The sequence below is a fragment of the Anomalospiza imberbis genome, chromosome 8 (genome assembly GCF_031753505.1).
Source record: "Anomalospiza imberbis isolate Cuckoo-Finch-1a 21T00152 chromosome 8, ASM3175350v1, whole genome shotgun sequence".
NCBI lineage: Eukaryota > Metazoa > Chordata > Aves > Passeriformes > Viduidae > Anomalospiza > Anomalospiza imberbis.
The window spans coordinates 27,263,051-27,276,867 of record NC_089688.1 but is presented as its reverse complement, the minus strand read 5'-3'; the positions used below and the strand labels follow the sequence as shown (position 1 = coordinate 27,276,867).

The following is a 13,817-nucleotide window of genomic DNA, read 5'->3' as shown; positions in this document are numbered from 1 at the left end:
TAAGTGTATCAGATCCCAAAGCCTTTTGAATCCATTTTGACTGATACAATTACCTGTATTTATTAATGCCTCTGCTGCTTTTCTGTAGTGTTTGCTTTCCATAAACTTAATTGTTAATGTTTTTGTTTGAACTAATGATTGAACATGTAGCGAGTACTTGCTACTGAAATTCATCTCTGTTTGCAGAGGCTGTACAAGGAGCATGGAGAGAGTATAAAGCATCAGTATACACCAACAACTGATCTTCCTGAAATCCTCCAGGCCAAATTAAATGCTATGAATATCAGTGAGGTATAAACCTGTCCTTTAATATTTTAAATGAAAGTGGAAATGTTGATAGTGCTTGCTGTTTGTCCTAAACAGGAAATCATACTAGATTTCTTTCATTTCTCCAGTATATGATCATTCTATGGTCTAAATATTTCTGAAGTAATGTAGGAAATCAAAGTTCTTATCCAACTTCACCTACATTAGAAAGATTAAGAATGATCAAATAAATAATCTTTTATAATGGACATTTGTCTTGCAATAATTCCTGTTGTGCCTTGATAGTTTCATTTGTGTTTGCCTTCTGCATTAGAATAGAATGAAACTCATCTGGTAGCATTTCTAGGGTTTCAATAATGCTGCGATGTCAACCCTCTGAACAGCAACTCTTCTTTATTTATTTCTGTTCCATATTTCCTAGATTCGTTACAAGGAGTCCTGGAGAAGGATGAAAGATGGTGGATATCAGCTGAAACTGGATGCCATCCCCTTCCAGGCAGCAAAGGCTTCGGGTGAAATTATAAGTGATGTACGTGAACCTACTGCTGATACTGTCCAGTAGGACATGTCAGTCACTCCAGACTGTATCTGCCCTGCTGAGTAACTTTTAATGGAAACAGCATGTCCAGCCAGCTCTGCATCTGGGACACATCTGGCCTCGGACTAGTCAGTGCTGCTTTTGGAGGTGCAGCCACAGTGAGGTGTTGTTGGTAAAGAAGCAAAGGCAGGTTTGTGAAAGCAAAGCTGAGCAGTTTACCTGCTGCAGTGACTGCACAGTCACGGGGGTTGCAGTTGGGTGAGGTCTTCCTAGAGCTTCATTCAGATTTATTATCATACTGAATATTGTCAGAATTTACTTATCTTATGAAAGCCCTTTTATTCAGGTTTTAACAGCTGGACTAATACTTCTCTTTACTCCTATCCACATTTCTGCTCCTACTTCCTTTTTAGCACAAATATAAGGAGGCCTTTCAGAAAATGAAGGGGCAGATGGCTGGCTCATGTGGCCTGGATGGTGACATTCGTATTGCTCATTCAGTCCGTGCAACAGCTCTGCAGAGTGATGTAAGTACAAGGAAGAAGATGGGGGCATTCTTGAATTGCTTTCCTAACTGTGAGTAGTTCCTGAAGGAAGATGCACTTAGCTGTGGACTAGCTGTATAATAGCATACTTATTGTAAACTTTGGGCTTTCTGTCCCACTTTTCAGATATGTTAATATAATTGTGATATTCTTGCCAATCTTCTATGTTATTTACAAAAACATTAATTTGGCAGTAAAAGAAGCTTGTGTTCTAGAACACTCCTCTGCTTCATACCACTGCTACCTATCACAGAATATTTTACTCTTTGAAAGCATCACTCCGAGGCAGGTCTAATTGAGAATTAGCACTGGTCTTTGTACAGAAGTAAATGAAATTGGTTATTCAGTGTTGATTTTCAATTTATTGTTTTTCTGAAAGACCAGAGGAAGAGTTTATGGTATTTCAAGTTGGACCTTTTTGGTTGGGGAATGGTTCCCACCTGGTCTTGACATGTGCTAAGAATGACATAATTTGTTGTTTGCTTATAAGAATTGTAGCTCTTCAGTGCATTTTGAAGACTGTGGCTTCATCCAGAAAGCAGTGAAATATATGGGAGTGTGTTCCTGGTTCTCAGAAGTGCTGGTCTTGTAGTGATGGCAGGCTTAGACAAACAGGTAGTAGAAAGGGTTTGAAGAATTTATCCATCTGTCAGGTTACTCTAAGTCATTTGGTGACCACCAATAGCTCTGGATGTTCATTATCCGGATGAACAGGCTGGACATCTCAAATTTGCATAATCTGATTGGGAAATGTCATGTGAAAAAAGTTCTTTGAACATTTCTGCACCTTTCTTCTCCTGGACAGACACAAGAAGTGGAAAAAAAAAACCCAGCACTAAATAGTAGTCTAAAATTATGAAACTAAACTGGCCAAGCCAACAAATATTTTGACCTGAGGGTTTTTCTAATTCTAATATAAATAAGGCTGCTTGCATGTTTTACTCAGGCAGTAGCTGCCTCTTTTTGTGGCACTTTCTAAAAATGCAGTGAATTAGGACTTCTCTTGCCAGTTTGCTTAATTTTATAGATTCAATGTATCAAGTTTTAACAAAAAACTAACTAAATAATCACAGTTTAATTTTATATAATATAGATGGCTACTTTTTGTTGAAGAATAGGCTGCCTCATATTCTAATTATAATTACTGTTCTTTCACAGTATGTTTAAACAAGTTAGGGAACTTATTTTAAAAAGAATAATTTATACTGCAAAATGGAAGAAATACGAGGAACGTCTCTTCTGATCAAAACCTGAATTTTAATTACTTTGCTGTGATATCTATGTGATCTGCTTCTCATTTGATAGGTGAAATATAAGCAAGGTTTTGAGGACACAAAGTCTCACTTCCACCTGCCTCTGGATATGATCCACTTGGTGCATGCCAGGAGAGCCCAGTCGCTGGTCAGTGAGCAGGAGTACAGGCAGCTGCTCCACCAGTACACGGCTCTGACTGACGACGTGAGGCTGCGCTGCGCCAGGAACGCCCACAGACTGCAGAGTGAGGTGACTGCAAAGTGTCCCAGGGATACTCCCCCGCTGGTTCTGCTGCAAGACAGTTCTGCTCCAACTCATGCCAACTGGCAGCGTGTGTTTGAGCAGCAGCTGAGGGATAAACAAGGGCTGTTCCCCCTTGATTACGTGTAGGAACGAGACATTTATCTTACTGGGCAGTGGAATAAAGTGTGTGATCACACTACACCAAGAGATAAAGTCCAGTGGTCTTTGATGATTGGGTAGGGAAGGATTTGCAAGAGAGGATGATTGCACAGTCGGTTAAAATACCCATTGTAAAGCAAACCCATTTCCAACTGGTATTAACGACTTGGTTTGGATCTGGATGAAATTTCATGTGTACTTTCACAAGAAAGATTTGATTTGTAAGACACTTATAAACTCTGGCCCAAGACATATCCACTGAAATTCTAAGGATGAGCTTAACTCCCTACATAGTCTTGAGTAAAATTAACTAAATAATGCCTTACAAATCTATAGGCAGAACCTTGAGCAAAGGGCTTTTCATAGATCATATTGCCCCTGCAGACCTCAGGAGGGGCTGTATCTTAAAAACATACCTGGCCACAAAATGCTACTGTATATCACCTTAACACTTTCAGCCAACAGACTTAGAGATAACAGGATGTGTCCAAACAAGTGTGATCCTAATTTGGGTGAAATGCACATAATCAGAGATTCTGAAGCAGGTTTCATCCATCCTACTGCTCATCCTTCTCATTATCAAATGAAATAATATTGTTGTCATGTATTTATCAGGAACCTTATGCTAACTTTTGAAAAATTAATATTTACAGGGAGTCACTGCTGGGTTTGGTGGTCTGGAAAATATTTTAATGAAGTGTATGCAATGGTTCAGTGCTATTTTTCCTTAGTGTTCCTTGCTTATATTAGGACCATTCAGAACTCTTAAAAATCAAGACTAGTTTGTCTGCAGTTTCTCACATTTAAAAGAGAAAGAAAAAAACATATTTCCTTATGTTTTTATAAACTGATCTCATTCTATGTATATTTATAAATCAATAATATCTACCTGTGATTTATGCATAATATATGAAGAAAATTCATGTACCTAAAAAAGGTTTTTTCAAGGTTACAAATGGAAGACAGAAGTTGAAGCAGCATTTGGTGTTCATGAGGGTCAGTAGTCCTCAGAATCCTGCATCTGTGCTGTAGAGCTGTCAGGGCTGTATTCACACAGACACATTCATAGACACAAGATCTTAGGGCAATGTGTACAAACTCTCTGTGGTAGGTACTAATTTTAATGGAGTTATTGCATATTTTTCGGTGAATAAATATAGGGCATCTCAAATGCAAACTTGTAATTACTTCTGCTTGGTTTTCCTTAGAATTTATATCGCTCTGACATGAACTTTATGCGAGGCATTGGATGTATTACCCCAGGGGCTCTGGAGATTGAAGGAAAGAAGAAAGCTTCTGAACTCATCAGCGAGGTAACAAAAGAGGGTTTTGATTTCTCCACTACGAACAAGAGTTTGCCAGATGTCTTTCTATTAGACTGGGCTGGCAAAGTGACTCACTGGATAATGCCACACTCCCTCCCCTGCGTTTGATCATTCCACTCGTGTCCTAACTGCAGATGGGTGAACCTGATGGAGTTTTAGGCTTTGCAAACTTTGCTAACTTATTTTGCAAATCTTTTCTCCCGTGTTTCAGACCCAGGAGGTATTTATTTTATGTTATTTATTTAGGAATTTAAATGGGCTTTTTCAACTAAAAATAAAGCTGTGCCTAACTATAATAAGTACCTTCTACTATTTCTCCAAAATTAGAATGAGCTGTGCAGTGCTCAGAATACTACAGGGTCCTCATCTCTACTCCTGTTTTACAGTCAGTCTGTTCTTCACCTGCTGCTTTTGTGTGCTGTTGTTTTTCTCCCTCTGTAACTGGACTTTTATTTCATCTGTCATGTTTTCTTCATACAGTCTGTCCTAGTTTCAAATCTTGCATCCTTTGCCCATATTCACATATATGTGAAATGAGGAAAAGTAGCAGTTGTGTTCTAGGGAACAAGTGATCTTGCAGTTGTTTTGTTCACAGTTCTGATGTCGGGCCACAGGCCAGGTGAAACCTTGTTTACTCACCAAAACAAATCCAGTGGGTTTGTGCAGCTCCTTCTCTCTCTGGACTGCATCACCTTTGCTGTAATTTCACTACCCTGGGTTAATGACACCCATGGATGAAATAATCTCATTACTGTTTTCAGCATATACATCATGGCAGCACTTTTCTTTCATGTCTTATTCCTTATTTACTTTTCATTTTCCTTGTGAGACTTGAATGCACCTAACTCAGAATAGCAAAAGGTAAATTAGTCTGAGGATCAATAGACAAACTAGAGTTTTAAGCACAAAAAGCAGTACTCGACCACTAGAATTGGAAAAAAATCCCTTATCTGACAAGGCAATTTACTTATTCTGCTCATTTTTCTTTGTGTGTGAACTCAGAGTAAATATCGTCAGCAGCCACATTCCTTCAAGTACACATCGGTGACAGACTCTCCTGGCCTCCTTCATGCAAAATTCAGCAATATGATTGCTAATGAGGTAGGCTCTCCTAACGTGAATCAGAAAATACGCTTTTCAAAATGCAGCAAGCTGGGGATGGAGTTGGGAAAGAGACAACCCTCTTCTGAAAGCTAAATGCGTCAAAAAACCCAAAAGCATCACTGATTTGTGCTTTTTCACAGTTAGATCACCCTTTTTTTTCCCCCAAACATTTAATACCATTTTCAATTCAATCTCTTTCAAAAAGCTCACATAGTATCCATACAGCAGAGTTCCATTATCAAGTTTTTTGCACGAAACAGAGACTCAAAAATCAGGACTGTGCGGTGTTGTAGAGGGAGCTTATTTGCATACTGTGATGCACCTTTGAGGGCTTCTCAAAGACCCTTTTCTTTTTTAGAAAAAAATCACGTTTCTAAATTCTGAAAAAACAAGACAAAACCTATAGAAAAATTATCAAAATCATATATAATAACTTGAAATAAAAATCAAGCTGGAAAATATGCCCAGTCTACCAGAAATTCTTGCCTTTTTATTTCACACGCATTCATGATGCCCTTGATATTCTTAGGTCTACTTTTGCCCTTCTGGGAACATAACAATGCAAAGCTGAGAATGTACCCATCATATATTTATAAAAATTAATGTAAATGTCCTTTATGCCCAGCAAAAGCCCCACATCTTTATGCCCACAAAAAAAAAACTTTGCAATTTCAACTATATCCTCAGCTATTTTCAGTGATGGCTGACTACAGTTGTCACAATCATTAACAACTTAAGTTCTGCTGTTGTATTATTGAAACAAGAGAGAAAATTAATTTCTGTTGTCTCTTTGATCTCTTTCCTAGCGCCTGTATAAAGCAGCAGGAGAGGACAGTCGGCATCACTACACACCAACGCTGGGTCTGCCAGAGTTTACACGGGCAAGAATAAATGCAGCCAACCTCAGTGATGTAAGAATTTTTTCAGTATTTCTTAAAAATTATTTCAGATGCAGGATGAATTGTGCAGTGGCAAGGAAGATGGATAAGAAGAGGAAATTTGAGGTCTATTCTATTTATGCTTTCCCTGATTTGATTATAATGATATTTATCTCCATTAGCATACATACGGTTGTGAGTAAATTAAATCTACATAAAGAATGAGACATGTTTTGTCTGAGTTAGTAGGATTTCCCAAAGATATTTAAAAAAAAAATCCTTTGATTATAAAGAATGAGACTGTAACACAGAATAACAAATGAAAGATGGTTCCTTTGTTTGTTCCTTTGTGCATTTAAAAGTAAAGCAGCAGTCTACATGTGCCTTTCCTACTTTAGGCAAAATACAGAGAATCTTGGCATAATCTACGTGCTCAAGGCTACAAGCTGACAATGGAAGCACTCCCGTTCCAGACTGCCAGGGCCTCCAGAGAAATTGCCAGTGATGTGAGTTGAATGATTCAACCTCCCTTCTTGCCTAATTTCTGTTAACTTCATGTAAAACAATGTCTAAAGCAGATTTTACTGAATTAAAGCAACTCCATAACCATGTGAGACAAGTGTGAGACAGAATATATTACTTATGAATGAGATTCTTTGTGTGAATTAGGAAAAAAAAGAAGAGGAAGAATTGCTGCTAATCGGGAACCAAGCCAGGTTAAACATCTTCCAGTGGGAAATAGCAAATGAATTAAAGTATTTGCAAATAGAAAGAAAAGGAATTCTACTCTTTTTCAGGCAGTTGGCTCCCCATATTATAAAGTGCCAACTAACTCTGTCCACTCTGTTTTGAGCTGACTTTTGGAAGTATTTGTTATTTCCAAATTGAAATGAAGTCAGAAAAAGCTGAGGGTTCTTTGAATCACCAAAACTCAGGAGTGCCCTGTCTGGTTAGGAAGTAAAAATTAGTGCAAATTCCTGTAAATATGTATCCCCTTAACTTCTAAAATAGAGGAAACTGGTTATCTTATCCTTGTAAATATCCTGTCATTTGGATTGTTGTATGCAAAACACTCAGACATGGTGGTTTCATTTCTCTGAAAGCCTAAGCTCATCCCTCCTTCACAAGATATTTAATAAATTCTAGGAAGATGGAAAAAGTCTTCATTTTGTGTAGTATTTAGTTGCATGCTTTATCTCTAATGTGGTAAAATATGAATATATTTCACATGTGTTTGTTTAATGAAGCAACCATTTCTAGTTGTAATTTATAATATATACTTAACCATATTTTGCAGAGTGCTTTTGGTTACAGCTTCAGATCTGCCCTAGAGGGTACAAGTCTGTAATAGAATTACATCCACTTACAACAGATCTGAATTTGGCCCTTCATCTTGGAAGCACTTTATAAACATTAGATGCTGTAATTTAATCCCCACAACTCTCTTGTGTGGTAGATAAGTGTTATTATCCCATTTCAACTACATTAAGAACTCTTCAGGGCCCAGGCCTTCCCTTTAAAGTTCTAAGCACCCTGTTGATGCTGTATAAATAAGCATTATCATCATCATCACTATTTCACAGAAAGGATAAATGCAAGATCACAGGGAGAGTCATAGTACCAGCTAAGATGAGAATGAGGGGTTGCTGGTTCTTATTCTTTCCAGGAAATCTGAATTTACTCTTTAAAATAGCTGGGTGGCATTTGCAAATCTGAAGGCTACAGAGTGCATGGTGTTTTGCTTTTGTATAGATTTCTTTTTCTTCTGTCTTTTGTTTGTTTCTCTCACATTCTCATTCCTAGTGATAGGAATAGAATTCTTAGAGAGATAATAAAAGTACATGATTTGAGGTTAAACATGATCAATGTTTTGGGCATATTCAAAAAATGCAATGAGATGCACTTAACTTTAATGTTGCAGCTCCTGTGGTATTTAAATTTGAGAGCAATGAGATATTCAGACAATTGCTTTCTACTGCTACATACATTGACTGGTTTTACAGAAAACATAGATGTTTTAGTAATTTATCTTAAGTTATTTATCTGGAATAGCTTGCCTAAGTTTGGCACATTTTCACTTTTACCCTTTTTCTAAATTTTTTAGTACCAGTATAAACACAATTTTGTAATGGAGAGAGGAAAATGCATTGGTGCCAGGAGTGTTCTGGACGATGCCAGGTTGCTGCACTGCTTGCATGCTGCCAAATTACAGAGTGAACAAGAGTATAAGAAGGGATCCCAAGATGTGTGGTCTCAGTTTCATCTGCCCATGGACATGGTCAATCTTGTCCATGCCAGGAAAGCCCAGGCCTTAGCAAGTGATCAAGATTACAGAAAGAGACTCCATGAATTTACAGCACTCCCTGAAGACATGAAGATGAAGTGTGCCAAAAGAGCCCACATGCTGCAGAGTGAGGTAAAACCTTTCTTTTGGACCCTACCAGCCTCAGTAGGTAGGCTGTACCAGTAGCTCAGGTTACTCCTGAGCCTGCCTAGAGAGGGACAGGATAGGATGTGAGGGAGAACCTCAGCACTTGGCTCTTCCTTTAGAACCCCAAGTCAGGAGTCCAGACAAATGGTAATGATGGTTTTGCCTGATACCCTCACTGCCTAGTAGAGTAATGTACAGCACACATGAGTTAGTTGATTGTCATGTCCTTTTTACATATAGGGGAGAACAAAAATGAAAATTGGGTGATTGGATTACAGTCATAGAGTGAGACACTATGACTCTAAAGTGAAGTCAGGATTGTTGGGATTCCAGGCACTTTGCTGACTTTCACTTTTTATTGGGTCTGCCTGATTTTCTTTAATAGATTAGGAGCTAAAAGCAAGCCTTTAATGTGAGTAAAGAAAGAGTAATGTGTCCTCCTAGAAATGGGGTTAACGAGGAACCATGAACCAGATAAAATAATTAGTATTCCTGACTTGTATTCACCTCATAAAATTATTTCAAACGAGGTTCTTTTACGCCCAGTACAAACAGGTTATTACTTACTGCTTTGAGTCATACTAATTCACTCATGGGGCCTTCTCTTGTAACTTGCATATGATACATTATTTAATTCCTGGTGGAATGAACAAATGCAAACAGTTTGGCTTTACGATCTGATATGTGCATGGCAAATGAAAAACCTCAAAATGTGAATATGAACCAGGGAGTTTTTAAAAAAAACCTTAATAGCTGTGGATACAAAACTGATAGTTAATGATTTTCATTTTTAACAGCATCGCTATAAATCAGACCTGAACTTCATGAAAGGAGTTGGTTGGATGGCTCTGAGATCTCCGCAGATAGAAAGTGTAAAGAAGGCTGGAGAGCTCATCAGTGAGGTAACTGATAAATCTTTCATGGGATAGCAAGTCTGTAGGAATTGTTTACCATCAAGGCTCCTCGTTACATGACACTTACGAATGTAGCTTATCATTTCCTTTTGATGTGGGAGCCTGTTTATACAAGGTGTAAGTTACCAAGAAGCAGTATGGGAGATGCAAGTCCACTGTGTGACACCTGCTGAATATTTTCCATTCCAAATGAAACACAAGAGTATAAGCAAAACATGTAGCAATAAATAAATGCAGGAAACTCCATTATGAAATTCTAAGCAGGTGGTTATGGAAGTTGTATAGAAAGATACAGCACTGACAACCACAATGAAGGGGCATTTGCCTGCTCAGTATCATGCATTAATGGAGAAAAATTATGAGCTGTCAAAAGTGTAGTATTCAAAAGCTTTTTGCATGTCAATTTTAGTGGGAAGTCTTTTGTGCACACACACACACATAGACACACTCACAAAAAAGTTCTGTGCCTGATACAAAGGCATCCCCAGTCCCTAGCTGAAAGAGCAACTGAGACTAAAGCAGAACAGCGGCTTTGGAAAGTGTCTTTTATATTTTACCCCAGTTATCACACTCCTGGAATTGTCATATATCATTAACAGAAACATCTCCTGTTTTTTTGCCTTTGTTTGCTTTTGTTGCCTCCTGCCCCTCTCAGATAAAGTACCGTCAGAAGCCAGAAAGTCTGAAGTTCACTGCTGTGTCTGACTCTCCAAGTTTGATCCATGCCAAAAACAGCTACCTCCAGTGCAATGACGTAGGTTTCATTCTAATGTATAAGTGATCTTAACTTTTGCTGTACCATAATGCATAAAAGAATTGATCTTGACATTGCTTCCAGTATCACCTGCATTCAATGACTTTTGGCCCCACAGAGACTGTACAAGGCTGGAGGTTCTGAAGACAGGCACAGGTACACGCTGCCTCCCGATCATCCGGATTTTATCCGAGCCCGCCAGAATGCACTCTACATCAGTGATGTAAGTAAACCTTCTCCTTTGGGCAGCTGACTTGGTAAACTTCTTTGGGAATAAAAACTTTCATATATGTAGAAGCCAAGTTCTCTGAACCTGACCAGAACTAAAAGAAGCCAGAGGCAGTGAACATGTTGCTAGGTTTGGGCTGGAGGAATCGGGTAAAGTCTGCTAATTTTCCTTTTAAGCATTCATTTAATTTTCTAGGGCTAAGTAGAAAATACTAATATTATTAGTATTACTTACTAATAATAGTAAGCTATTATTAAGAATTTCAAACCTTCATTATAGATATGATTAGTTATAAATTAAAATATTTTTGGTTTTGTTTGGGTGAGAGAGGAGGGAGACTCCTCTTTCCTAGACTATATATTCTACCTTTCTGAAGCTGCAACACTGTGTTGAAATGATCCCTTAAGCATAGTTGTCATCAATCTGGATGTAACTGAATCAGTGAGTGGAATTAGTTTAAAGAGAATTTGTTTCCACATTATCTCATACAGAGGAACTCAGTCTATTCCTAATGTCCTGTTCCCTGACTAAATAGCTGTTGTCTTTACCTGTAGGGTCAGAATGACCTTAGTTTGCTAGGAGCTTTGAGATAGGTGAAAGAAACAAGTAGAAATTACATTTTGAAGCAATAGGAAAATGTAAAAAGGTAAATATTATGTGCAAGGATTGCACACAAATGAAAGGTCATCCCTGCTAGCAGGGTGTACAGTGATGCTTACATTGCTTCTGCCCTGGCTGTCTTGCAGGTTTTCTGGCATCTAAATTTACTTTCAAATTTATTACCACCTAGCACTACAGTCACCAGTGAAACAGAAGATTGTCTTAAAATGTGGAGTGGATTTTGTGCTTCTCTTCCTATGGTCACAAACCCCAGAAGGGATGAATCAAAGACTGACAGAAAGCAAATGAATAAAATCAGAAAGGGACAGCCGAAAATGTCAGCTAAGATGCCATGGCCGTGTAGTAGGACCTGCAGACTGGAAGCTATTTTAAGAAAGCTATTAATAGAAGAAGAACCAAATCTAGAGCAATTTCTCTCCAGGATGTAAATGTGATTTACATCCTCAAAGTCACATTAGAACCGGCTGTTATTCCACATGAGTTAATGAAGCCACATGTGGCTGGGGATAGAGATGAGGATCATTTGAAAAGCTTGAAATAACTGGTATTGAAATTAGGATGCCAGGAAACCCAAGATACTGTGAGTGGATGCATCAAAAGAGAGAATAAGGGCAATATCAATGCAATATTGATGTGACTGATGCATCACAGTTTCTAATAGAAATTAAATCACATCAAAAACAACCACATTCAAGTACAAAAGGAAACCCTGGTGGCACTTTTCAGAGGAGGCATTTTATCATTATGGTGAATAGAAAAGAAGTTGAAGTACTATAGAACTGGATCAAAACCTTGGAGATAGTACTGATGACTCTTGATACAAATAAGCCCAGTAGGATAAAACATTTATTATTGCAGTTATGGGACTGCATTTAAGAAACTGCAGGGGGAAATAACTTTTTTTTTTCTTTTCTTTTCAACACAGAAATTGTATAAAACATCTTGGGAGCAGACAAGGGCATCTGGCTATGATTTTAGGATTGACGCCATCCCATTCCAGACAGCAAAGGCTTCAAGAGAGATTGCTAGTGATGTAAGAATTGTTCTGTTTCAAGCACTTCCCAACCCTCTTCCTATGCCACCCCATCCTGTAAAAAATGGGTGAAGTCTGACATGAGTGATCTTTGTTTTGGCATGGAAAATTGGTGATCCAATGAAACAAAGTGCTGGTTAAGTGCAAAGTCTTCCAGCTAAAGTCTGCCATTAGTAATGTCCAAAACCAGGCTGTTCTGTCTTATGTGCCAAGAGTTTTTCTTGGGAATAGGACATATTATGTTTTAATCAAATAATATAGATACTAGGCTATGAATAGTTAAAGCATGGTCTAGGATAAAGTGGGTTATCTTTGAACACAGAAGACCACAGCTGGCAAGAAAGTTAAAGATGGAGGAGCTTCATTGGTTGAGCTGTGTATTGTGTGTACCCAAGAGTGCAACAGTAGGAGGATCTCTGATTATTTTTGAGAGATGAGCATTTTGGGCCCCCTAAGTCTTTCCACTCCTTTAAAAATGATCACAAAAGTAATTCTTCTAAAGTGTCTTGTTAGATTAGGAGATGTGGTTTGATATCAAACAAACCCTTGGTCTTTGTGCACTACAGGAAACATGATTGATAGCCAGGGGAGGATAAGTTATTTCATAACAGAATTTGAAGGTAATTTGAATGTGAAAATGAGATTTTCCTCTGTACTTCCTGCAGTACAAATACAGAGAAGCCTTCCTGAGAGACAGAGGCCAGCAGATTGGATTCCTCAGTGCAAATGATGATCCCAAAATCAGACATGTCCTCAGAGTGGGGAAACTCCAGAGTGACCTCCAGTACAGGAGTGATTATGCCCTAAACATGGGACAGTTCCAGAGTCACCTCAACCAGCCAGGATTCCTCCATGCCAAGAGAAGCCAGCAGCTTGCAAGCAATGTTAACTACAGGCAGCCCTTGCACCAATACACTTGTGACCCTGAGCAGCTAAATGTGAAACATGCAAAGCAGGCCTACAAGCTGCAGAGTGATGTAAGTGTGGCTGAGCAACACGGTCCTTCCCTGAGCTGGGTGCTGTCTGTGCAATCTCCTTTGCAAACCTTACCTGCCAACAAAATCACCTTGAAAGAACCACAGTCTGCTTGCTAAAAATGAATAATTTGTTTATTATTGACTCTGCCGCTCCTTTATATGTTCTCTGTTGAATACCCAGGGCATGTGATTTGGTTAGAGTGCAACAAAATAATACATCCTGGTGCATGTTTCATTCTCTCAGATAAAATACAAGTCTGACTTGAACTGGCTCAGAGGCATTGGCTGGACTCCCCCAGGCTCTCACAAAGTTGAAATGGCAAGAAGAGCTGCTGAGCTGGCATACCTTCGGGAAATGGGATTGCTGCAGGCTTCTACTCAGTACAGACCTGGAGCTGTAAGTAGAGCAAACCATCCTTCTCACAAATCCCAACAGCTCTGCTCCTTACCTGCACCCATCCTGTCTAACACTTTAGAATGCTCCCTGGAGTCTACAGTTCTCCCTATTACCTGGACAGGCTATGTGCACTTCCCTCGTGAAGCTT

General features: G+C 38.7%; 1 protein-coding gene across 3 annotated transcripts in view; it reads left to right on the top strand.

Annotated features, from left to right (window-relative positions):
- The window catches only part of NRAP (nebulin related anchoring protein), a 48,311-nt gene that overhangs the window by 32,380 nt on the left and 2,114 nt on the right, over positions 1–13,817 (top strand). For all 3 annotated transcript variants that reach the window (XM_068198078.1, XM_068198079.1, XM_068198077.1), the window contains 15 exons: positions 187–291; positions 689–796; positions 1,219–1,332; positions 2,656–2,853; positions 4,215–4,319; positions 5,334–5,432; positions 6,242–6,346; positions 6,712–6,819; positions 8,418–8,729; positions 9,542–9,646; positions 10,314–10,412; positions 10,531–10,635; positions 12,188–12,295; positions 12,961–13,272; positions 13,517–13,669. In XM_068198078.1, coding sequence (XP_068054179.1) covers positions 187–291; positions 689–796; positions 1,219–1,332; positions 2,656–2,853; positions 4,215–4,319; positions 5,334–5,432; positions 6,242–6,346; positions 6,712–6,819; positions 8,418–8,729; positions 9,542–9,646; positions 10,314–10,412; positions 10,531–10,635; positions 12,188–12,295; positions 12,961–13,272; positions 13,517–13,669 — 2,136 coding nt within the window. The remainder of the gene's footprint in view (positions 1–186; positions 292–688; positions 797–1,218; positions 1,333–2,655; positions 2,854–4,214; positions 4,320–5,333; positions 5,433–6,241; positions 6,347–6,711; positions 6,820–8,417; positions 8,730–9,541; positions 9,647–10,313; positions 10,413–10,530; positions 10,636–12,187; positions 12,296–12,960; positions 13,273–13,516; positions 13,670–13,817) is intronic.